At 33.2% G+C, this 27,909-nt stretch overlaps 1 protein-coding gene across 7 annotated transcripts in view; it reads right to left on the bottom strand.

The window, feature by feature from the left end:
* Positions 1–3,256: 3,256 nt before the first annotated feature.
* TMEM161B (transmembrane protein 161B) overlaps positions 3,257–27,909 on the bottom strand; it is a 68,520-nt gene continuing 43,867 nt past the window's right edge. For 5 of the 7 annotated variants that reach the window (XM_068533724.1, XM_068533711.1, XM_068533721.1 and 2 more), the window contains 7 exons: positions 14,674–14,825; positions 14,150–14,210; positions 13,506–13,646; positions 10,658–10,771; positions 6,633–6,807; positions 5,533–5,629; positions 3,257–4,355 (listed from right to left, as the gene is read on the bottom strand). In XM_068533724.1, coding sequence (XP_068389825.1) covers positions 4,078–4,355; positions 5,533–5,629; positions 6,633–6,807; positions 10,658–10,771; positions 13,506–13,646; positions 14,150–14,210; positions 14,674–14,825 — 1,018 coding nt within the window. In that variant the 3' untranslated portion in view covers positions 3,257–4,077. The remainder of the gene's footprint in view (positions 4,356–5,532; positions 5,630–6,632; positions 6,808–10,657; positions 10,772–13,505; positions 13,647–14,149; positions 14,211–14,673; positions 14,826–27,909) is intronic. The other 2 variants (XM_068533737.1, XM_068533728.1) reach the window with 2 other exon arrangements.

A 27,909-nucleotide genomic window follows, 5' to 3' on the forward strand; every position in this document is an offset into this window, starting at 1 on the left:
ACTCTAAGCTCCTGGAGGGCAGGGATTTTGATACGTTGTTTACTGCTGTATGTAGGGCAGTTTCTGGAATATTATAGGCACTCAATACATACTTATTAAACAAATAATTGAGTACAAACCAAAATACTCCCGGAGAAAATGTTCTTTGTAAAGTCATTCTCAACTAACGATAAATAAATGTCCTCTAACTAACATGATCTGTAATCATTCCTGAAGCCAAAAATAGCTATTCATTTTTCTGATGCTAACATAAACAGAAATAAATATCAGATTTGGAAATGTATAGCCGTACATTTAATGTAAACTATTTATTTTATTTTACATATGATAAACCTGAGGTCAACAGTGATGGTAATTCAGTTTTAATTAGTATCGGTTAACGCCTAATAAGTGCAAAAAACAGCTAATTGCAGGAAGAAATGGGATGAGAAGAAATGCTTCCTGATTCTTAGATCAACATTCTTGCCAGAAAATTGTGCTGCTACTTCACTTATAAAATGGGTAGCCTTTTGCCAAATGGGAGAAAGGACGGGAGTAGCTACGTACGGGGAGTTATAAGGAAAAAGAAAAAAGAAACAAACAAACAAACAAACAAAAAAACAACAATAGGATAGAAAAATACAAACTCTCTGAATCATTAAAGATAGGCCCTTCCAATGTAATCTTCTGTAGCTAAAAAGGAGTTCAATGGTAACAAAAGAAGATCATATGAACAGGCTATATCTGGTTTTCTTTTTTCTTAGGTATGAAATTAGTAAAGTGTTTACCATTTTAAAGAAGGGAAAGGTTACTAACACAACATTGTAAATCAACTATACTCCAATGAAAATTTAAAAAAAGAAGGGAAATGTTGACATTAGCTCTTTGATCATCCTTAATGCCCATGTCAGAGTTTTCAGGGCGTATAACCAGCTCAGCTATAAACTCAGGGTATAGACGTAACGGGACAAATGGGAATTAAAAGATGAGATCGTATGACTATTTGAGACACTGAGTTCAAGCTCTAGGATCATAATCTGATTCTTTAAGCCACCAAAAGCTCTGTGAAGACAAAGGATGATCCACATTCAAAAATCACTTAGTTTTATTTTGCTGAATAGAGCCATATACCACGACAGACCATTTTCAATTATGCGATGGCTCAGAAAGTGTGTATGAATTCAGAGAATGTTGAGACCCCATGCTTTACAATAGTGAGAAGTTAATCTTTCATTTGAAAGAATAAATCTATCCAGTGAAGTTCCAATTACAGATTTCATAATGAATTCTACTTATTGCTTCCTGGACCTATCAATTCCATTAATAGATGAATATCTCTTCTGAATCAAAACTCAAGAAGAAATGTCTCTATTTTACCAATGATATTTATATTAGAAACAGTAAGACAATGAGCCCACACTGCATGAATGCACTGGTCATTTATGCATAACAACTGAAATTCTGGGGAAAATACCAAAGATAATCAAAATGCATACGATATTAAGATAAAATTGTATGCTTTTCATTTCAGACAAATCAATGGGAGTAGGAAAGAGAATAAGTTCTAATCTTCATAGTGCAATGGGCGGTGGCGGGAGGGGGGACTGGAACAAACAAGTTGTCAAGCAACATTCTACAGATCATAGTAAAAGCAAGATTTTACGGGTTCCTAGTTGACTTGGCAAAAATATAAAATAAAAATAACTGACTTCTGAAGCATTTATACTGACTAAAGTCCAATATAAAAAATAAAAGAATGCTACTGGCCTAATTTGGGGTATTAAAAAATATTATTTGCAATCATTTTGCAACATATACATGTATCAAAAATCATTATGTTGTACACCTAAAACTAATACAACATTATATATCAATTATATCTCAATTTAAAAAATATTACTTGGTTTACATAAAGTACAAACCCTTTTGCACTTAACATAATTCTTGGTACAAAGACAACATGCTTAAATAAACCAGTTAGTAGTTGCAACTATCGTTCTCTCAAAATTTGCTTTAAAAGGCTAAAAAAACCTAAACCAACTCATCACTTCAGTTAACAAGCAGTTTGTGTAAGTTCATAATATACTTAGGGAGAATTCAAGTTTAAAAAGAGTCAATCAATAGTATTTAAAAAATACGTTATTCCATCCAATAATGAATTCTATTCCTTTCCCTCCATATTACTCCACTATACAATCCTTGAAAATCAAAATAATAACTTTAATTATAACTTTCACAGTATAGCTTTTTAATAAGAATGGTTATAAATACCAGGTGAGATTTTTTTCAAGTCCAACATGTAAGAACTTTCATAAACAAAATAAATGTCATACTTCACTGTAATCTTGTTATAACATACTTATTTTAGTGATGTTGATATCTCAAGATATATTTGGAATGCTGCTTTTGGAAATACACATGAACTAACATTAGACTATATTCACAATTAATTTCAACCAAACAGTTTTATCCAACTTAAGCATTTACTTTATCACTCAGTCTTATTTAAAATATCATCTATTTTCAAAATATTTAACCTACACCAAAAGACAGGAACTTGCTGTCCTGAGATTATTCAAATGAATATGAACCACAAGCCTTCAAAGTACTTCCAAAAGAAGAGTTTCAAAATTGCTTTCAATAGTGACAACAGCACTGAAACATAATACATAGCCTCTCAAGACAGTTATATGAAAGAATATTTACCATTAAATTCTATTCATTTGGGAAAAAAACCAACAAAACAAAACTGTTTATCTCTTATATTCATTCCCTATGGAAAAAAGCATCCCAAAAAATTTACTTTTTTTCCCCATTTCATTTGAATTTTTCATTCGAATTACTTCAATTTCTGCCTTATAAAGTAAAAACACTACTAATAAGAAATAAAATACAAACACTACAAATTTAAAACAAGTCCTATTTAACATAGGTTTAAATAATACTGGTAAATCTGTCAAAAGGTTCTAATTATTTTTAAATGACAGAAAAAGAATTTTAATTTGGCAGCAACCACCTAAGTATTTATAAAATCAGAAGTACTCTCACACATAGGCAATACAAATAAATCGCTTGCTCAGATGAATTTTCAAAATGTATTTTAATCTCGTTCCAGAAAGAAAGAAAATTTCTAGATACAAATACATCTCATTCAATCACATTTTAAAATACATTCAGCAACTTAAAATATTATAAGAACCCAATATTTTCATCTTTTATAATCTCAATATATTATATATTTAATATATAATATATATGTACAATACATACAGGTAGTCAGCAGGATTACAAAGTAATTTTTTAAAAGTTTGATGAATATTGATAAATATCTTTAGACTATTAAAAAGAACTATATTTAGGATCATAGAATAAAATAAAATATGGGCAGTCCAAACCTAATAGCAAGACTGCAAATGTTCATGTAGCCAATTATTGTAAAAGATCCCTCAAGTTGGCTAGAATGCATTTTAAAACAATATTCTTGCTACTCTCAAGCAGCAGTACTTGTAGATATTAAGCATGTACAACTCCATTAAATTTAAAATTACTATGCAGCTTTCTTTACTGTAATATACAGTAGCTATTCCTTTCTGTTGGGTTTTGCTGTTGTTGCTGTTTGAAGAGTGACTCGCATATTACCAACAGAAGTGACTTTAGCTCCTTTCCGTCCCCTAAAGCACGGCTCAGTTTGAAGATTGTTCTATAGGCAGCCATTATGAATATTAACAGTACCTTAATACCATTAAGAGCAACCAATCAATAACTGGAGTCATCTGAGAAGTTTCAAAGACTGATGGAGGTTTCTGTAAACCAAGGTCATCAGAAGTATTACACTTGTAGATAGCTCTCTCACATCCATTAATACAAGGAGTTAAAATTCCAATGCCACAGTATAGCAGTTAACAATCTATTCTATAAATTTAAATATTAATACCATTAATCCACCCTGAGAATACAGAGGAAGTATTTAAAACAAGATATTCTGATATGGTTTTCCTTCCTTTGTATTTGCTTTCTTCTGGTTTTTGTCAGACCTTCAAGGGTACGAGTATCTGAATTCAGAGTGTGACTTCGATATTCTTTTTTGTTAACTGAGATTCACGCCACAGTGAGATACTGGTGATAGAAAAGCCCAAAAAGGCTTGTAGAAAAGAGACAAGCAGCAATCCACCAGGTCAGAAAAGACAGAAGTCCTCGAAAAAGCAGAGGAGTGAAAATGTTTTTTAAGCTGCTCAGTGCCACTGTTATTTGTGTAACAGTTACCTTCATCTTCCCATCAGCAGATGGTAATTCAGAGTAAACAGAATTGGAGGGTGGACTATTATCCACTGGCAAGATAGAGACAGATTCTGGATAAATCCCCCAGGAATGATTACCTAGAAAATTCAAGACACAAATAAAACATGAAGAGTAATTCCAAAGCTCCTTATTTAGAAAAAATAAATAAATTCTTTAACTTATATTTGAAATTAAGAACAAAAAGTTTAGTGGCACAACAAATTATTCAATGTTGAAAATAAAGTAAAATAATAATCTTTCTACACACCTGGGGAAAATTCACTTAACTTGACCAGACTATAATCTAACCTTATCAGTAGAGGTGCATATAAAAGCTAAAATCTAATTTACTTTTAATTAACTGCACTAAAACCTGGTAAAATAACAAAAACATTTTTTTTTCTTGTATAATCCATGAATCAACTACCCCTAATGGAGTGACAGGGACAGACTCTATAACTTCTTAGAATCTTTTCTACCTCTAGAATATCAGAATAAATTCTTTCTCAGAAACTCTCTCTGATGTCAATGTGAGAGATTATTAATAGCTTCCAGAAATATTTTTATCATATACTTTCCTATTTTGGATAGAATATGAGTCACATAATTTACAACTGAGCTACTCTTTTATGTTCCATAGATTCCTGAAGGACATTTACATCTATCACAGCTCTAAAGCATCTATAAGCCCACCCAATAATGCTTTTAGTTCCTTTGGCTTCTAAAACCCCAACACTGGCAGACTGCCTGACCTAAGCAAAGAAATGATCAATACAACAAAAGATTCTTGAGTAACACCACAGATGGGCTGGATTGCTTAGTGAACAGACTTACAGGAGAACTTTGTTCTGCCACTGAGAAATCTTTACTCTATCAATGTAAGTTATCTGAAGCAGAACTCACCAAAGGGTTCTGTAATTCATAAGTTTACAAGTACCTTGTAATAATTTAAATGTTATGCACTAACAAAATCTTAAATCACTCTCTTACAACACAAAATATTAAGACGAAAAGTGTTCACTCTAGTTACTCAGAATTAACCTTTAGCAAACAATTCTTTTAACATTATAAAACGATATGGGCCTGAATTTTCAAAATCAAGATGATAAATCAATGAATCAACTTCCACGGCTTAAAGTTTCGTATGTTTCCTCTTAAAACTTTTAAAGAGAAAAACAATTTTAAGAGGATTATTCTTTGTAGGTAACAAAAAGCATTATTAACTATAGGTAGAAAGTAAAGCAACATGTTTCCCAGTTGTCAGGGTATGCCTACCTAGAGTTTTCAAAAGCAGGGTTGTGTGAAGCAGCATGACCAGAGGAGCCACATACTGCAGTGCAATGACACAAAGGTAATAAAAGACTCGAGCGACCTGCAACCAACAACATTCTTAAGTTTCTAACACGGTTGACATGTTATGAATGAATTAAACTTTCATATAATTGTCAAACTGAATTGCTTAAGAGATGAATAATCCTTTCATGGGAAGACAGCTAAATGGTAACAAATTTGTACTTCATTATAAATGCCACCAGACTGACTTCAGAAAGGCTCAGTTCGAAGGTTCTTTAAAATGTGAAAATATTAAAATAAATTCCTTAAAAATAGTTCTTAAGTGATTAATACAAATTGGAGAAACAAAACCACTAAAATTCAAATGGCCTATATTCACTTACTATTTCACATATAAAACAAAATGCTAAAATCTCTAAAGACAGACACCTAAAATATCAAACTAAATAACAGTAACAGTCATATATGAGCATAAATAAAAACATCAATCCCCATTTATATTCGACTGAGGTAAAATTACAAAGTATGAAAATACATGAAAGGTAAAACATAAAAAAAGTTGTTTGAATCTCGATAGACACTTCTTACAATGAAATTTCGAGAGTAAAAAACAGAGGACCCAACACCACATTTCTTCAAAAAGACTCGATCAGGTTATAGGTCCAGTCCATTATAATGGTGGATGGATTCCTAGCACCTTCCTTCTCTGGAATCTCCATTAAGTTAAATTTTATGTTTCATGTTCAAGTACTTGGAATAATGTTAAAAGGAATACATTGAGTCACTAAAACTAATATTTCCTACTCTTTAACTCACAAAGGCTATATAATATATTGTGATGTCTTTCAAATCAATTAGGGGAGTCCCATTTAGCAAAAGTAGATATACCACAGCTTTGCGACCCAAACTGTATGATACTTAATGTACTTAAGGCAAGAAGGGGAATTGAGACCCTTTCTTCACCTAGCACCAAAATCAAATCAAAGTCTCTGACATGTCAGTTTAAGATTATCCCATCTATTTATAGTCATTTACAACTCAGTATTTGCTATTTTCCATTTTGACTGCAGTATAAAACTTACCATTTTCTGAAGCTCAACCGTGCTTATTCGCCCTGCTTCTTTCTTCATCTGATCCACACATTTCTGGGCTAAGTTTAAGTAAGCTTGCAGGTGACTACGCATCATGGCCAACCGCAAAGCACACAGCAGGATTATTAACCAGAGTCGCAGAGTATCGAATGTAGCTTCTGTCATTCTACAGATCAAAAAGTTGATATGGTGCTCTCAAAGACCAAAATATGCTAGCATGCTAGTTATATGTGTTAATGTTCATCATTTAAGATATAGGGAAATCTAGACTTAGCTACAGATGGAGATATAAAAAGTATCCCACTCCACCGCAGACTTACCTACATGATACTTTAACTTGCTTAACAGATAAATGTATCATGAGATAAAACAGTATGAGATAAATCTAGAAGAAAAAAGTAGAGCAACACTTGGGATTCTTTTCTCTATCTACCCTCCTCCATGGGGGGAAAAACGGCTATAAAACGAAAAGGGAAGTTGGGTGCTCTTAAACTGGAGACTATGAGAAAGAAGGAAGGAAACCAGAGGAGCTTGCCTGTGGAACTATCAAGTTATCAACCCATCTATTTCTGGCCACAGTTTTGTTTGATTATGTAAATACCTGAGTAGGATCTTTCACTCTGCTGAATTCCTGATTGGGATCAAGAATTCTGATATATTGACAAAATCAGATGTTCCCTAAAGGACTTTAGAAAGAAGAGGTAAATTCTGATGTCCTTTTGGGGTCCACGGTTTCTGCTTTGATAAAAGATAACACTGTAATTTGAAAATAATGCCTACACCATGCCTGACTCTATTCAAAGCTCTAGCACACATCAGGTGCTTAATATGTGACTGTTGAAATGTGTGGAGTGATCTGCCAGACAGGATCTGGAACTTATAGGGGTCTCCCCCAAAATCTTAAGACCATGAGGGTAGAATGGATGGCTATAAAGAAGGCCGAGTGGGAAAAGATAAAAAACCTTACAACACTTTGCTCCAAAACAGGCTCCATTATCACCCCTTCCTTCTGTCCAGTGTAAGCACCTAGGAAAGGGACTAAAACTACAATATAGAAGTTGCCTGTGGAAATAAAGTTGAAGAAGAGTACAGGAAACAGAAAAGGCAGAGAAGATGTGAAAGTGTACAGTTTGGTCTGAACTATTTATGAAGTGGAGGGAAAATAGGGATGGAACAAAGGCTTTATTATGTATATTCTCTTTTGGTTTCCTTTTTACAAGGTCGTGAGTGAACATGGACATAAAACTCCAATAGAAACGTACTGTTGGTTAGGAAGCATAAAGGCATAACTTTTTATCAATACGTTCACACTGTAATGAACAATGAGATTAAGGTATCAGTCATGTGAGACTGACAGTACACAAAAATCAAGACCATCCACAGCCTTGAACCTTTCCAGGGGCTTACAGACAATACTGTGCTCCCTGGTGTGGTACAACCAGGAGGCTTGACTGGTAGTATTCTGAAGACAGCTATTACGCATGCTTTGAGGGAGACAGGTAATAGAAATGAAGTGAATGGTATAAGGCAGTGAATCAAAAAAGATCTGCTCTGTTTATGAGGAGTTCAGGATTTAGATAACAGTCCCTAATTAAATAGTACTGCTAACTCAGATTATTTAACCAACTTCGTAAGGATTTGGTAAGTTGATATGATGGGGTATCTCAAGAAGGAGTCTGAGCTGGGACAAAATATATAGGTAAAGAACAGGCAGAAGAAACTTCTCCAAATTCCTGAAGCCATTCTAGGGTTCACCGCATATGTTCTCTTCTGGTTTTCTTCTCACAAGGTTACACACATATGGGCTCTGCTTGCTCACATTTTATTTTTTTGATGCCCAAGCAGAACACATGGGTGGATGAGTTTAAATACATTTCCAGGTTGAAACTGCATTCTATCCATTTTTGCTTCTGACTACAAATAAAGGCCTTTGACAAACCATTTAATCTACGTGACAGACGAAGAACCTGGGTTGATGGGCAGCCATTTTTTCTCAATCTACAACATGGACTTCGGAGTTTAAACAAAAATTAAAAATCACCTGTCTAATCACTTAATGTAATGATCTGACAAATAAAAAAAGAATAAAATGGAGCAGAGATATGACTGTAATTCTGTTTTGTTTATGAAGGTCAGGAAAGGGAATGGGACAAAGGAAATAAAGCTATAGGAAGAGGACTCTAGGTCTTCATGTGCAACAAAATTTTTCCTATAATTTAATATACCAAGGAGAAAATTCCTTCTTCCTACTTCCTTTAAGAATAGTATTTGGGACTTCCCTGGCAGTCCAGTGGTTAAGACTCTGCCCTTCCAATGCATGGGGCGCAGGTTCGATCCCTGGTCAGGGAACTAAAATCCCACATGCGGCACAGCCCACAAAAAAAAAAAAAAAAAAAAGAATAGTATTCACTACTAATCTGTACATAGTTTTGTAGGCTACAAGTGGGGAAATGAATGTTGCTATAACTACTAAATGCTTTACATACACCAGATCTGGCTGAATAACCTTAGCCAAATTATTTAACCTCTGAATCTGTTATTTCATCTATAAAATGGAATGAGAACAGCAATCATAAATAGAGAATTACTATAAGAATGAATGAGATAAAATATGTAAAATATCAATACCCAGCATAATAACTGGTGTATGTCACAAATGCTAGTTTCCTTGTTTTCTTAGTTAAACTAAGGCAAATATAAAATCAGAAAACATAATTACAGAAGTATAAAATCCAACTTCCATGATCAAACTTCAAGGAAGGACTAGGAATGCTTTCAGCATCAAAGCTGTGGGTTAAAAGTTTATCTGAGATTTGGTCTGGAACCCTACGATCCTTAGGATTACTTTTAAATACTCAGTGAACCTGTCAAGTTAAAATTACCATTAAAGCTTACTTGTGTGGGGGAAAAAATGTTATGACTTCAATGTATACTTTCTTAGTTCAATAAGATTAGGTGTTAAAAAAAAAAAAATCATGGTCATCACCGATTCTACACTTCAAGACAAATGTGTACCAGGATCTAAAAGAAATACATAATAAAAAATGCATACTGTGGAATCAATGACTAGTCAAGATTTTCTATTTTAATTTTGATGAGGCAAAGCAGTGAAAGGAACATTTATTAAGCACTTACTTCCAGCCGGTTGCATTACATGTGTTCTTTTAATTCCAATGATAACCTTGTGAGGTGGATACTATTATCTTCGCTTTCCAGATGGGGAAACAGAGGTTCAGTGAAGTTAAATAATCTCCCTCAAGTGACAGTTTTAGTGAGGATCAGAACTGGGGTTTGAACCAGCTCTGCCTGAATCTTTTTATTACTCTAACATAGTTCCATAAGGCTGAGTTAACATATCAAGTACAGTTATTAATGTCTTTTAATAAATTGTTTCTATGTTACCTTCTTCTGTTAAAATACAGTTGTCTAATTGGGGAAATACGACCTAATATTAGATAACAACGTTAAGGCTTTATTTTTAATTTTGAAAGCTATGATGATAATATTGTCATGTAGAAAAATATCCTTATTTTTTAGAGATGCATACTAAAGTTCTTAGGGGTAAAAATGTTGTCTCTAATTTACTTGAAAAACTACTTCATCAAAAAACAAAACAAAAAACAGTGAAGCAAATATGGAAAATGTTAACAACTCTTAAGGGGCTAAATATATGAATTTCCATTTATACTACTCATTTTTTCCTCCATAATTTTCACAATTAAGAAAAAAATAAGAGAAATGTAGTGTCTTTAAAAAAGCAGAAAAACTTACAACTGTACAAGATAATATTAGTGCAGAGTAATAATCATCCAAAACCATTAATGGAGATCACAAAAAGGTAAAATGATGACCTATAGTTTCTATTTTATAATACATTTTTAAACATTTCTATTAATGTTTTAAAAATACAGTGTCCTAATGTTATCATTAAAAAACGTGAACACAGTAAATAACATTTTAGAAAAGTTTTGATTATATAATGAAATAAAAATTAGCCCCCAAATACCCATACTTACAAAGGGACACTTTCTTTACCCAATGGTGGGTTCATAATGTAGTCTTTGGTGATTGGTTTTACCCAGAGCAGAACCATAAATAAAGGAGCCAAGAAGTTGATATGAAGTAATGTTCTGAAAGTATGTAAGAAATAAACATAAAAATCCAGGAGCAAAATACACTAATAAACTACAGAACTTTGGGACTTCAAAAATGAAGGTAGGAACTTATTTTCAGTATTCTATACTAAGGTATTATTGTCACCATTATTTTATATTTATCATTGCTACTTAACACTGATTTGAGCCCTTGCAAAAATACCTCATTATTTTAATTGTTCAGATGAGAACATTTAGATTGAGGAAAGTTAAATGACTTGCTTGTGGCAATATTACAGGTTAGGAGATCTAGCACTAAAATCTAAATCTGTTCACTCCTATTCTAGTGTTCTTTAACAATCTCCTACTGTATCCCTGATTTAATACACTGGTACTTAAATGATTCTCTAACGTTGCACAATCAATGAATCCAATGGATTTTCAGTATAGGAGTCATCATTTGATACTTTTCAGCCCAGCTAAAACAAAGTGCCTTCTCATTATTTCCAAGTAAGAGACAGTGATTAGCAAGGTCCATAATACTAGTAGGCATATGGCAGACGGAAGCTACTGCAGCAACTTACTTATAAATGAGGAAACTTTCAATATGTAATGAACATGTATAATGTTTTAATTACATTGTTAAAATCATAAATGACTCACATTTTTATTTCTTCTTGAAGCATTAAGAACATACCTGAAATTAATTTCCCTATCCTATAAAAACCAAGGAAATTTACATTACTCCTACAAGGCGAAATACCCAATACAGCAAAAGGTTTCAGGTGTGAGACGTAATGTCATTGTTAATTGTTGTCCCAAGTTTGTATCCTACAGAGATAGATGACTGGTAAAGACTGTCCTTATTTCAGAAAGACAAAATTCTTCAGACTATTTTATTACCATGTACTGCTTTTATTACCAACCATGCTGGGGGAGCTAAACTGGAGGTTTTAAAATACACACACACACACACACACACACACACACACACGCACACACTTTAAAATACCACTACAGTGCAAGTGATAGTGACTTATGTGAGCAAATGGCCAGATCAGGAAACCATGAACACCTGACAGGGAGAGGTGGAACTCTGGATCTAAGCTCTGGCTCTAAAACAAGTCCTACTGCCTGGCCATGGGGGTAAGGAGAATGCTGCTTTGTGCCAGTCATGCTGCTCTCACAACAAAACTAGCTTCCCACACCCTGTATCCGGGCAGAGTGCTACAACACAATGTGTGTGTGTGTGGCGCGGGGGTGGGGGGGGGCGTGGGGTTGGGGAGTTTGCAATACACTGAAAATAAAACTCCAAATTCCCAAAGGGAAAAATCTTAAGAAGCCACATTTTACTGAGAAGGAAACTAAAATGTGCCCCCATCCCCAACCCCAAACCACCACTAAATGCTTTCAATGTTTTTATAAAGTGATTCTTTCATCCCACAGCCTGGGTAAACCATCGGGTGCAGGGGAAGAAAGCAGCAGTATTAGGTATGCAGTGTTGCTAGGGAACACTCTAGTATCAAGGAGCAGCCCACAGCGGTTTCAGTAGCTGGTGAAGGGCTCCCCTCCACCCACTCTTTCAGCTTATTTAAATCATAACACTGGGGTTAGTGGACTGAAGTGTGTGTGTAGAGAGGAGGGGGAGGATCAGGTTTTGTTTTAAAAGAAGCCATTAGAGAGACGGATGGTGGGAGAAAGGCAGGATGTAGCCAACAGCATGCTGAGTAAAAGGAGCGGAAAAAAGAGGGATGAAGGAGAGTGTACTGGGAGGTGAGAATGAGTAAATACACACACAAAGCATATACAGAAAAATGGAGGTAAGGAAAAACACAAAAACACTTTCAAAATTAAAATAATGGAAAATGACATAGGTAAGAGATAAGAATGTAAAAAGACTAGAGAATCAGCATCATTAAATATAGGCTTTTAAAGAGCAGAAATGTTAGGAATTATGATTACTCAGAGAAACTTAATGACTATAAATACATATATCAAAATGGAATATTCTCAACTTAGGCTTCTACTGCAAAACAAAAAGAGGACTTGGAAATTTGGATCTGGATATGAAATGAAGATAAAAATCTGTTACTCTGCCAAGGTGTCCACACCACCAACAACAAAAAATCTGTGACAACCACAAATAATATAGTAAATGGGCTCTGAACAATACGCAGAGATTCGAATACGATTTCTCCATTTGAAAACTAAAATAGTAATCTATGATATTTAACACTGTACAGTATTAGCAATCCCAAACTAAAATAATCTTGCAAACAGATCAATAATATAAGGAAAACAAACATTTCTTATGTATACAGATTTACTTTCAAAACATTTTTAAATAAAATACTTTAAATAAAAAATATTAAATTATTTAAATAAAATTATGTATATGAAATTTAAATATGTATTTTTGACTTAAAAATTCTGATTTAAAGAAATTTCCATAGATCCTTAGATCAGTGGCAGAGATTACAATATCATAAACATTCATCTCTGAGTTCAAAATAACTAACATAAATATTGATATTTCCATTTTAACAGATAAAAGAGAAATTTAATAATTTAGTGGGTTTTTTTTACATAGGACTTAAAATTTAGAAGTGAATGAAAGAAGCTTGCTTATAGTAGAAAGAGGAAGAAGTGTGACATCAAATGATTATTAATTTTAAATACAATAATTTATGATTTCATTACAATAATATACCTTCATTAAGATGGAAAACATATATTTATCTGCATGTGCTTATGTACATTTTCCGCTTACTGTGTAATTTTTTCTGTTGCCAAATTCAGGGCATCCAGATGCATTTGAGCCAGCCGTAATCCAGGAAATGTCAAAAAAGCCCCAATGAGTGAACAGAAAATAGCCAGGAAAAATTTGAAAGTAAGTTTTGAAACAGGACCCCTAAAAATAAAATTTTTTAAAAAGCTGATAAACTTTAGAAGTTAACTTTCTAGAAATTTCCATTCTTCTAATCAATTACTTTACAAACCACAATAATAACAGTAATACAAACAAAATAAACTCCTACAAAAAGACTGCTCTTATTCAATCATCCATAAAGGATTTTGGTGAAGTATAAAGTAAATCAGACATCTCTTAAGCCACAGTTTTAACAATCTAACCTACATGTTCAACATAGAAAATAACATGTGATTCATAAATTTCGTTTAGTCTCTAGTAGAAGAGGAATTAAGTTAAATAAGAGCAAATTCAAATGAGAATTCTATAAAAGATACTTTATACAAATGTAAAAAACATGAGTAAGAATATTGTTAAAAAAGAGACAGTTCTACTTAAAAAAGAACTTTCACTGATTAAAAACAAAGAACCACTTATAGTAAATGCTATTTTACCAAATATGGAAAAAATTAAATCCGAATAATAATTAATTTTAAAAAACTTACTGAGATTCTAAACCTTGCTTTTCGAGAAACTGCATCGCACTGTCTGAAAAATTTGTAAACCCTGTAGGGGGAAAAAATTTACTCTTATCATAGGGGTAAAATACAGAATCTTTGGAAATAAAATGCTAGAAAACAGAACACCTTAAATTTTGAAGTGATGAGCATAGCTCTTTCATGTGCTAATTAGTATGTCATAATGCAATAAAATTTAGTTATTAGGAGAAATAGTCTTTGAAAACATCCCTTTGATATTTGTACATTCCATGAGTATGCATAAAATTTGCATTAAAATTTGCATCTTTATCTATGTGAGTCAACTTTAGCATTGGTGAAACTTATTTAACTTTAAGGAAAAAATGGGGAGGGAAGAGCATTTTTGGAAAAAGGTAGCAAAAACTTAGCTAAAAAAAAAACCAAAAAAAAGAAGATCTTAAGAATAATAAAGGTTAATTATTTAGAACATTACAGAACACATGCCTCAAACCTAATTTTAAAAACTTAACAGATACGAAATTATTAATTACCTGTTTCGAGTCCAAATTCCAGATAGTTTTCTGTTACAATCAAGACTGCCATTGCTTTCACAAAGAAAAAAAATCCAAAGGTAACACAGACTGATCTTTCACCACCATCTTCTACTTTAAAATAGTGTGTAGTTAATGAAAATAGAACTTTGCTGCAGAAGGAAAAGTTCAGGAAAAACCACAAATAACTTTGTGGAAGTTAAACACAACCATCTTTACAGGGCCTGAACTCCCAATAAAATTTGACTACAACATTCATTTTGATGCTACAACATGCTTATCTACAAATGCCGTTTGGAAGTAAGTGAAAAACTTATGAAAATCTGAACAGTCTTCCAGAAAATAGGACATAAAAACAAAGCAAATCTAAGTGAAGTTTATAACATTTTTAAATTAATAAAAAGTGTACATACACATACTAAGCTGTAATTAGGGAAAGAATGTATTTCTACTTTATCTAACTCAAATTTACTAGGAGGTTATTACAATAATTTTATGAGATAGGTTCTCAGTGACACTATTATGAAATAGTTCTCAGAAAAGCCAAGGCACCAGTTATCTTAGAGAACTACCTTTTATTGGGCATGTTTGTCAAGTAGTTTATATTTAGAGTTAAACACACATCATAGGAATCATCTGTAAATCATCCACTAATTCAAAATTTGAGAATTACTAATAGCCAATGTGTAAGCTGTGGCACAAAAACTAAATCAGCATCTGGGATCACCATTTCACAGTATGACAAAACAAAATACTTTAAACAAGTTCCTGTTGAGTACTCAAAAACAACCAAAGGCTCAACATGCTCACCTATTTTTAAATATTTAAATTTTATATGAAAATACTAAAGAGACTATTTTATCTGGGCCCTCCCCCCCCCTTAGTAATTAATCAAATCAAGAGCAAATCAGTGGATGATCCATAGCTAGAATCCAGATTTCCATCCAGATTTCCATTATACCAAATTGTTCTCCTTGAAAGCATAAACCCACCAAACAAAATAAGGTGCTTGGCCAAAAAAATCTAGAGAAGCAACTTTTACATAAATTATATGTCAAGCATAGGAAATAACAGCAGCTGTCATTTAGTACTTGCCAAGTGCTAAATAAGCATTACCAATTAACTCATTTCATCCTTACATTAGCCAACTATTATCATTACTTTTCCAGATTTTAAAAAACTATGGCACAGATAGGTTAAATAGCTTCCCCAAGATCACACAGCTAGATCAGAGGCAGTTGGGATTTAAATCTAGGCAGTCTGGATCCAGAGTATGTTCAGCTAACAACTTAGTATACTGCCTCTAAGATACTGTATACAGCACCTAAGCTATGTGGTAGTTAGCAGCAACACATGAAATCATTTTAAAAATAGAGCTGCCTTGACAGAAGTAAATAGTTCATTCAAACATCCTCACAATCAGAAGTATTCTTATTAAGGAATGGATGGGCAAGGATAAGGACGCTCGTCCTTGCTCTTTAAAAGGAAGATGTCCTTTGTTGCCTATTTAAAATATGCTAATATAGTTATTACCCAGTCTCTATTAAGATCCTACCTAGGATACTGGATATAAATGTGGAGTCCCAGCTGCTCTAAAGCTTACGGGCACCTACCCTAAGTAAGCCAACAAGAAGGTAATAAAGACAGATGACTTTCTTGCATCTTTCAAATGCAACTTGAAATAAATCTCTACTAGAATGTAAACTCCATTATCAAGGATTCTTGTCTCTTGCGCACTGCTTAGTTAGAGCACCAAAAGAAGTGCCTGGCACATAGTAGGTACTCAAACAATCAGTGAACAAATTTTGCCATAGAAATAATGTTTTACATGGTAGTTTAGGTAAGCTGAAACTATTAATTCTATGCTTTAACGGTAAACAGACCTTTTGAAGAATGAGATAAAAACAATTCTTTCTCTGGGATAATATACTCAAAGTAAAAAAAATAATATAGAAAAAGTTTTAATCTAAGATCTGCTTTTATCAGTGGTAATAACAAAAATACAAATTATTTACCACTCAGGGTTATAAATTTGAAGGATGTTCTAAGTTTTATAAAGGCTTAGGCTTTGTTTTCTTAAGGCTTATTTAGAAGATAGTTCCCTCTTTTAAATGTAAAAACAAAACAAAACAAAAAAATGAAGTATAAGAATAGCTCACTTTTATCCACCTATTCCTGGGGCAAACGAGGCCCTCCGAAGTGTGTGATGGGAAGTGTCTTTATTAACCTCCTTTAGTCAAGCACCTCATTTTTCCGTGAGTATCATCCCCCTTCCTGACTTCCACTGTTCTCACCTCAGTTAATCCCACTCTAGCTAATCTCCCTTTCACACAAACCTCTCTGCTCTTTCTCAAATTCCATGATTCAAGATAAATACTTGCTAAAATTTATTTTCCTAATTACTTACTAGCAATAGAATTATTTTCTTTGGAAAAAAAATGTGGCCTTGTGTGCTAATTATAGATCAAATGAACTTTCATGGGCTAATCTGAAAGGAAATGCCATTTATCGCATTATTTCTCTAAAAAGAAGATTATTTTATTTCCAAGCATTTCAAAATACAATCTACATGCAAGGTGGAGGTACAATCTAAAAATTGCTGTACCAGGAATTTATTTCAACTTTTTAATATATTTCTTTACAGACTATTATAATATTACTTATAATTCTACATTCTATATAAATTAAGTATCTGATTTCCTTTTAAGACAAACAAAACCAGATCATGAAAAGCTAGATAATACCCTATTAACTTTTTGACTACAAAGACCTCTGCATGTTTTCATATTTGCTATAACAAATACATGCTTTAGGATCCATATAACCAGAAATACTATAGAATTTAGGCATACACCTTCTGAAGACATTTACCAGGTATGCTGCTTTCATTCTAAATGTCTTCTTAAATCAACTATACTCCAATGAAAATTTTTTAAAAATTAATACCTTTGTTATTATGTTTAGAGAGAACTATCTTTTTAAAGAGATTTGGAAATTAAAAATCCATATAGTTGGGGCTTCCCTGGTGACGCAGTGGTTAAGAATCCGCCTGCCAATGCAGGGGACACGGGTTCGAGCCCTGGCCCGGGAAGATCCCACATGCCACGGAGCAACTAAGCCCGTGCGCCACAACTACTGAGCCTGTGCTCTAGAGCCTGCAAGCCACAACCACTGAAGCCCGTGAGCTCTAGGGCCGGTGCTCCACAAGAGAAGCCACCGCAATGAGAAGCCTGCGCACCACAACAAAGAGTAGCCCCCGCTTGCTACAACCAGAGAAAGCCCGCGCACAGCAACAAAGACCCAACACAGCCAAAAATAAAAAAATTTTTTTTAAATCCATATAGTTAAAAAAATAAAAATGTCTTCTTATATTCACCATAACTCAGGTTACATATATATATACGTATACATATTTTATATATATATATATATATAAAATAGTCAAGTATTTGAACAAATTACTTCTTTTTTAAATTTTTTTATTGGAGTATAGTTGATTTACAATGTTGTGTGACTTTCTGTTGTACAGCAAAGTGAGTCAGTTATACATATACACATATCCACTCTTTTTTAGATTCTATTCCCATATAGGTCATTACAGAGTACTGAATAGAGTTCCCTGTGCTATACAGTAGGTTCTTATTAACAAATTACTGCTCTAATGTAAAAATTAAAACTAATAAACATGGAAATGCCACTGGTTTACATTATTTCCTCCATCAAATATTCAGCACCCTGACACAAGGTTATCTTGCTCAATTTAACTCTGCAGTACTCTGGTTACAGAGTACTGCAATACACAGATACCTGAAACTCTACTGAAGTAAAAGAGCTAATCCACATAATAATAGATGTCAGGTTTTCTATGATATTGAACATCAGGGGAAAAGGGAAGCTAAATTATTTTACAACAAGGGAAATAAATCCTCAAGTCTTATATATCTGTAAAACCAACAATCTTTGCAAATTATAGTAAGAATTTAAAGAGTGATATTTACACTCTAGTTCTTACTTTGTAATGAAGAATTTTGTGGTATTTCCATGTCTTATTCCTTCGAAATTCTTTCTAAAATCACCTAACATTATTGTTCAAGTTTCCCCTAAACATAGTTGTCAATCCTCTTCCTATTTTGGCTAACAACTACTAAATCATTTATAAGCAATAAGACTATACTACATCACTGCAGAAGTTGGCATGATTTTGTTATATTAAGCTTAAGTAGGGCTGTCAAATTGATAGGATGTCAATTTCAATTAAAATGATTGATGGGGGTTTAACAAAGCACATTTAGTTTCCATGTCATTTTAAGATGTGATGTGAATTTTTTAAACTTTTCTATAACTTAATCATTGCATATATCCTACCACTATTTTCTCCTCCTTTTCTGTAAGAATATCATTCATTTCAGACTTTTTGCATTTATACTCTCACATCAAAGACACTGGTAGTCTACAGTTGCTTAAAGTAAAAAGACTTTACAGGGAAAAAAAATTAGGAAGACTATGTATCCAGGTCAGAACTCTGACAGTAATCACCAGTCTCCAGCTAGGGGAGATAAAGGCAGGACCTGCCCCACCATCAGGGCACACCCATCCCATTAACCTAGGTGAAGATATATTGTTTGTAATGAAAGATGCCTCTGAGAGGAGTCAGCTGTGTGTGCAGGCAGAAAAAAAAAAAAGGTTACAAAGCATAACTCTAAACCATCTTGCATAAACTAAGCTCTTGGAAGAGTTTTCTAATTAACCAAAGTAATAAACACATTGTAGTTTTTCTTTATTAATTGAACTACTAAAAAAATCATTCGTAATGTAAATTTAAACTACAAAGTTAAGACTTCCCTGGTTAATCTTCTGAACTTCTCCTTATAGGAGAGAACAGCACTATAAGAGTCTATAATACAATTATTTTTAAAATTATGTAATTTTAAAAGCATAACCTAATCATATTTATGATTAATAAGTGATATTAATCACTTCAATAAGAGTTAAGCCAGATTAAGTGTAAACAATACAAAAGCAAGTAACAAAGAAAAAATCTGATTTTTAATTAAAGGGGACTACTGGAGCTTTTCCCCATGCAAATAGTAGCTTTTCTTACAATGAAGTAGAGTACCAAGTTTTCTAAGACAGCAAGTTAAGAACAATTTTACAAGTCTTAAAAGAAACTTCATCTAACTTTCAACATTCAAGATGCAGTATTATGAAACACAAAACACTGTTTAAGAGTGGTGATGAGATTCTAGAATACAGATGCTCAAACTTTTCTCTCCAGGATATTCTGAATCCCATGCTCCTTACTCATCTATCTCTTCTCTGAAACTTAAAAATAAAAGAAACAAAGCTAGTGGTTCATTTTACTACTATCAAACACTACAGGTCCATCTCTTTCTTGGCATTCTAACGAAGAGCTTACATATTAGGAGATAACAAGGAAAAAGGAAAAAGATTTAAAAACAAAACATAAAAACTCCAAAACCACAAATGAAATGCTTTTGAGATTTAGCTATGATCTCTCTCATTGCCTGAGGGCCCCAAGCCCAGGTTGGAAAAACATTGCTTCATTTTTACTGAAAATGGATACTAGAGTCTATAAAGGTACAATTTCCAACTCCTTCACTTACACTACAAAGCAAAATAACATCTTTAGCCAGAAGTGATATCAAATGACCAAAATGAAATTTCTCAAAGATTATACCTACTGCCAAATTTTGTTACCACAGATTTATTAAATAAATTACGAAATATGTCAACACTAAAGGGAAAAAAAAAACAAAATTAGATGCAACCAAATCCAGGTTAGAATGCCTACATCTTGAATTCATACTGAAGAGTAGATAAAGCTTAAAACCAACTGCTTATTGAGCTCCATGTTGGAACAAAACCTTCCCATAACCCACAGTGTAAACACACAAACAATATTCTGATATGTACACTATGATCTAGCTACGCCCATATGTTCAAGCTTTCATTCAATAGTCCCCAAACCTCCACTTAAATCAGAACAGTGTATTTACCGTTGCCTAAATGTAACAGTTATACCGTCTTGGATCATAACTTATTACCTGAACTACCCTCTTCCCTTCCCTCTACCTAATCAAAGGCTCAGCTCAAGCTCCACATCCTTCATGAAGCTTACAATTTACCTCTTCCGCCCAGACCATTCCCTTCCTCTTTTGAACTCATAGCACTTACTACTATAACTCATTTGCCAAGTATACAAGCTACCTTGAGCTGTAGTGTGGCACAGATATAAGAAAGCAGAAAGGGTGATAAAATGAGATGATCAATCCAGGAGGCACAATATCCGACTAACAAAAGTGAGAGGGAGAAAGAGAACAGGGGATGGGAGGATTACAGAAGGGAAAAAACTATCAGAGACATAGTACAAGATAATTTCCAAACTTGAAGTTTCCAAATTAAAAGAGCCTACCAAAAGCCCAGCACAAAGCATGAAAAAAGATTCTCAACAAGGCACATGATCATAAACCTTCAAAAACCAGACAAATAAAGAGAAGACTGTGAAAACCTTCTGAAAAGAAAAATAAAGCAAAACAAGTCATATGCAAAAGATTAAACATCATGACATTGTACTTCTTAACAGCAACTTTCGACACTGAGGACAATGGAGCAATGTCTGCAAAATTATGAAGAAAAATACTGACAACCCAGAATTCACTATTCAACCAAAATATCAATTAAATAAATGAGAGCAGAGAATTAAGACACTTTCAAAACTGCAAAGTCTAAAACTCGTTACCTCACATGCGTAAAATGCTCCACCAAAACATTTGAACAAACCAAGAAAGAGAAAAACACTGATTCCTGGAAATGGGAAATTAAACTTGGGAGAAAGGCAAAGGGAATTCCTAGGATGACAACAAAAATAAGTCCCAGGATGATAGTTGTGTAGCAAGCCAAAAGGTCAACCAGTCCAGATAAAAGCCAGAGAACAGAGGTCTCTGGGAAGGGTATCTCTATGGGGGTGGGGGTGGGATGGAAGAGGAACTAATACAAATTATAAGTGACGTTGTGAAATAACTATTTTGAAAAGCTAGTGGAATTAATAATAAACACAAAGAAAAATAAGTAAATTTAAAAAAATGATTAATTAATGAAAAAACTGCAAAAGAAGATATAATATCTTATAATGCTCACATATGAACAATATTTATATAGGTGTAATAATCAGAAGGCTTCCCTGGTGGTGCAGTGGTTAAGAATCCGCCTGGCAATGCAGGGGACACGGGTTCGAGCCCTGGCCCGGGAAGATCCCACATGGCGCGGAGCAACTAAGCCCGTGCGCCACAACTACTGAGCCTGTGCTCTAGAGCCCGCAAACCACAACTACTGAAGCCCGAGCGCCTAGAGCCCATGCTCCGCAATAAGAGAAGCCACCGCAATGAGAAGCCCGCGCACCACAATGAAGAGTAGCCCCGTTTGCCGCAACTAGAGAAAGCTCACGCGCAGCAACACACACCCAATGCAGCCAAAATAAATAAAATAAATAAATTTTTAAAAATCACTGAACTGATTTCAACAAAAATTGTAAAGTAACTATATTAAGAGCATAAAAAAGAGAAAACAGAGGATGACAGTTTAAGAAAAGTCCTCAACTATTACAAGTGATGAATTAAGTGTCAGTAGTATAAGCATTATACTTAGAAATATGAAAAAAATTTTAAAGCCAGAATAAACAGCTAAAACAGGACCAGAAGAAGTGGCAAGAATGTAAGGGACTCTTGGTTTTTAATACAACACTTTTAGTACTTTTTGTCTATATAAACAATGTATATATAGTATTTAATAAAAGTTAACATTTTGGAAAATTCAATCTAGATTTTAATAAAATCTTGATCTACAATGTACCCCCACTCTGGAAAAAAGTACATTATGTCCTAGAGTTTAACAGAACCTAAACTACACACAAATTCACAGTGTAAAACACATATGCACTGAGATTATTTCCATGTCCTATGAATTAAAATAGTAAAATGTTAATGATGATTAACATTAACCAACTGTTAGAAAAGCTTCCCATGCTTGTTAAACACTATGATCATAAAAACCTTAAGATTTCAATACAGTCTAAGTCTTTCACTGGCAAAGATGTGACATACATACACCCAGGACAGAACACAACAAGTATTTCACCTATTTTATAGAGAAGTAAATAGGCAGCTTTTCTAACAGCTATACATTCCCTATAAAATAAGAAAAAAATCTGAGTATTTTCCAGCAACAACCCTTAACAGTACATTCCTGGTCAAGAAGAAACTGGCCAAGAGTTACATAAAGATTTGCTGAACCAACTGAAGTCTATTCTCGGATTTTATTTTGTAGATGCTTCATTATGTTTCAACTCAAAACTCAACTGCTTATCCTACCAAATTTTTAGAGCAATGTGTATTTTATTCAATTAATACATAACAGACCCAAACAGTATGGACTAAACAAAAATCTCCTAAAAAGAAGACTTTTGTTAGCATTAGACATATCAGAATATAAATCTGGCTTTTTTTTTAAAGAGACAGGAGAAATAACTACATTATGGTACCACATTTAGTTCCTCACTAACAACTGTGGTAACTTTCTTTTGAGATCACTTATAGAGACTTTCTGTACTAGCTAAGAGATTAACAAAGTTTCTGGTTGAGATACTTACCAAATTTCTCTAATACTTATATAACGGATTGTTTCTAAATAAGGAAGAAACATCCTTTTATTCTCTAATTCCATGAATATGCTTATTAACCATAAGTTATTCATATAGAAAAATAAATAATAAACTACACATGAAATACTATAGAAATGGCTTTCAAAATAAAATTTCTCTAAGAGCTATTTCCTTTGATCTGATCTTTCTTTACTAATTGTCCACAATTTCCAAGTAAATTAGATATAGTTATTTTTAACCCTTTGGTACACAAATACAACTCAATAATGTAAATAACATTATGATAATACCAAAATTAGGCTTCTATCAGTACATGTATAACAAAAAACACTTACTAGGTAAAAATATAACATTTATTTATTTATGACTTAATGGAAATAATGGCCAAGTACCTTCACTTGAGTAAATGCTTCTCCCTACCTTTATCTTGCTATTATTACTTTCATAGATCATCCTGTACATTAGACTTTCATAAAGAATATTATATTAGTAAATATTCAAAACTATAAATGCAAAACCATTGATGCAAATAGTCATTTTCTTTTTAATAATTTTCCCCCTTGTTAATTAACCCCTCAGTCCTAGCTAAACGGGCCACCTACTTTGGGTGCTAGCTTATTTTGTTTTATATTATAAAATCTCAACCCCTGAAATAAAGAGAATGTTAGGGATGGAATATATTTTTTTCTGCCATGTGGCTGACATTTTTAAAGTTCTAATTTAATGTCAATGTATTTCACAACTGGAATTAGGTCATAATTTATAGATACAAAAATTACAACAGAAAAGAAAAATCAAGGACAGGTAGGAAGATTTACACAGTAGGAAGTATTTTAAATATATTTATCTTTGAGCTGGAGATAAGAGCTTTGACATAGTGAACAGGCTTAATTTTTAGTTCTAAAAATGGCAAATTTCCCTCATCTAGGATAACAACTTCAATAACATATACATGTCAAAGCACTACGATGTTTTAACATAATTTATACTTACTTTGCTTTAAAGCCCCAATTCTCGTATTAAGAAAATGTCTACTACACTGTAACATCTTGAAATTATTCAAATATATTTTATAAATGCTCTTTTGAGAAGGAAAGAAATACGAAGAAATCATATTCTGATAAGAAATGCTGCCAATTTTTTTGCCAATATATAAATCTAGTGTATAGTAACCTAAGGAATAAACACAGAGGTTTCACAGACATTTCTCAAAAATTTTTCACAAAATATATAATTACCTTTTTAAAATAGATCACGTTTCCACTCAACTAAGCAATTTCCATGTAAACTGCAAGTTTTCTAATACGTGAAAAATTATATTGTTTTTGTGACCACTAACAAAAAAAAAAAAACCCTAACTTTTTTCCTATTCAAATGATTAAACCTAACACATCTAGTTTTCCATAAGAAAAGGCAAATGAAATACTCAAAACATTATACTTTGCATTCTTGCTGAAGAGAAACCTAGAAACTATACCAAGAATCTGCTATAGAATGGACATTAAAAACTAACAATAAAGTAATTCTTATGAGGTACCAAATAAAATCCTTGTCAAAATAATCTGATCCTGTCTTCAAATGTTAAAAAAACAAAACAAAATTTGGGTAATTTTTAACTAAAACATTTTTTCATGTTTTCTTGGAGGTGAAGGTTCGATTACTTTTAGTTAAAATTCTCTTAGATACAAGCCAAAAACTACTATGCAATTTTAAAACCCGTGCCACAAAACAGCTTACAGCCAGCCTCAACCTAACCAGATTATGGAAAGAAATGATGGCCAAAGATTTTTGAAAGCATAAAAGCAAAGCCTTTATTAAAAAATAAAAGCAAACAAACAAAAACTATTAATTAATCTTCTGATTAAAATAGAGCAAAACAATCAAAGTTACACTTACATTTTTAGATTCAGAAGGAAAATTATCATATCCTAGCTAAAAGAAAAAAAAAAGTCATACCTAACTATATATTAATAAACAGAAAAAGTCCTATCTCCCATGTAAGTTCTCTATGTAACACTAGGTTTCTGACCTGAAAGGTGAATAATCTGACAACACTAATGTCACAGAAGATCTCCAAAAGTTTGTTAAAGAATCAAGTTTTGACACAACACGCTATGTACAAATTTTCAAGACAAAAAAAGTACCTTGGCTCAAATTCAATAGCTTTGACTCTGTTCCTTTCTCACTAGGAAACATGGTATCTTATGCAGTTCACTTCAGGGTTTAGTGTTTCGTTTTTCTTATTAATCTAAAGCAGAACATTTTTGTAAAGAATACAGTAATTTAGAATCGTTTAAGGAATTCATAAGAGGTGACTAAGTTGCACTACTTTGCTGTAGTTGTCTATTTCTTACAGCAAACAAATACAGCATTTAATCTGTAGACCTTTAATTTACAAATCTACATATAGAACTGAATATTTAACACAGAAAACCTTAGTATTTCAATTTAAACCATTCACAACTTTTTGCTTTGTATAAAATTTGCATGTCTGGCAACCAAGACAAATTAAAATTTTAAAACATAGCCTTAAAAACATACATAATAGGGTTTTGTACCTTAAACCATCCACACTGTAAAATACAAGCACTGTGGAAATGTGACTAATGATCCAGTCCTTTAACCAAATATAATAGGACTACTGAGAAGCTTTATCATTCTTTGTAGAATAGCTTTCTTCTCACTCAAATTCACGTAATTGACTCAATATTACTCTGTGATACAGCTTATTCATAAGAAAAGGTTCTTTTTTAAAAGAAATCCATCAATTGTAGAATATTTTAATTTTTAAAAGTTTTACTTCCACCAAAGGATCTCTGGATTTTTTGCAAGCACTGTTTTTACCTTTTTACTTTTCTTTATTCATAAATGAAAATTACATGCTTCATATTATGAAATCAGTAGACATTTCTCCAGTGACTCTAAGACGTTATGGGCCATCATACAGGAAAGACAATTACTACAACTGCTCCACCCTCATTATAAGGCTTTCTTTACCCCTTACCTTCTACATACCATGTAACTTGGTATAAGTGGAACCGGAACACACAGACTTGGACAAATAGGTGGTTAGAATTACAAATGGGCAAGAGAGTAGAGCTGAGAATTTGTATGGGTTTAGGAGTAAGACTGGAAGCAGGTGTCATAGCTTAGATGCATGTACAACTCAGTTGAAGCAGAAAGCAGAGCTGATGACAAGGGATGGGTCAGTTTTAGGTTCCAGGGTTCAAGATTTTAGTGTCACATGTTTTAAAAAATCATTCTTGTGCTTTTAAAACTTTCAAGATTATGTAAAAATTATAACTGTTGTCCGACACAAGAATGTCAAATAAAACTGATGGGGGGGAAATGACCACAAAAATAAAACCATTTTCTTCCTCACTTTGAAGTGAACCAATTATTTACGTTATATGTGTCTAATTTGGGGACCACTTTAACAAAGGACATTTCATCAGTAACAACTGCAGAGAATTTCTGAATCAACTGATGTATGTGTGACTCTGGAATTAAGTGGAGCCATTGTCCTATGTAATCAATGGAGACATGTGTTTGACTAATAAGTAGGCACATACAATAAGAAAATAAAGAGAAGCCAGACAGAGGTCACTGCAGCTAGACTGTTCATAGGGTGTGAAAGGCATACCAGATATGTTATAACTAAGATAAAAGATAGGCTATTAACAGACTCTTCCTTGGTGTTAATCTGGATATCTGGCATTTAATTCTGGTTTCCTGCATGCCACTGAAGGCAGCAGGTCATTTTCTCACATGCTACAAGTTCGAAGGAAAATCTACACAATTCTACTTTCCTTCTTCTCCTCTACCCCCTTTGTGGAGGGTCAAAGTTGGCAGAAAATAGCTTGGATTATAAAGCCCTTCACCAGTTTCTGTCTTCTCTGGGATAGAGAGACAGCCAGCTACTAGATTCCCGCAGGGATGCTATTGTTTGGTGCCTTTCACGAGTGTGCTACTTAAAACTAAGCAGAGCCAGTTCAGTGCTGAAGACTGTTTGGGACCTTTGCTCTCATATTATTAGGCATTACTGAGTGAAATGAAAGATAAAAATTTATTCACATAAACAATAATTTGAGTAGTTACTAAGAAGTACGTTTTTCTAATTTCTCTGGTAAGTAGGTATTAAGGGCTGTATCACATTAAATAAAACTGGGTATCAAGATACGCGTTTCTACACAAATACATCATAGCTACAAACCATGAAGAGAATGAAGCAAAAACGAGAATATTCCATAATAAACAATATTTCAGAGAACATAAAAACTCAAAGTATGAAAAAAGTAGCAAGACATACATTCAGCTAGTGCTAATTATCAAGTTAAAATATTTTTAGTGTGTTTCATATGACGATGTCTAGGGATGGTCTTTATTCTGACTAAATGATATTTTCATATATTTAATACTATAGAACTAAATAGTAATATTTTAAATCCTTGAATTTAATCTGTTCTTTAATCTGCTCTTGAATAAGTATAACACTGAATATCTGGGGATATTTCTCAACTGACATGCATGATCAGTATTTCTACCCAGTACAATATAAA

Source organism: Eschrichtius robustus, chromosome 2 (genome assembly GCF_028021215.1).
Source record: "Eschrichtius robustus isolate mEscRob2 chromosome 2, mEscRob2.pri, whole genome shotgun sequence".
In the NCBI taxonomy this organism is placed as follows: domain Eukaryota; kingdom Metazoa; phylum Chordata; class Mammalia; order Artiodactyla; family Eschrichtiidae; genus Eschrichtius; species Eschrichtius robustus.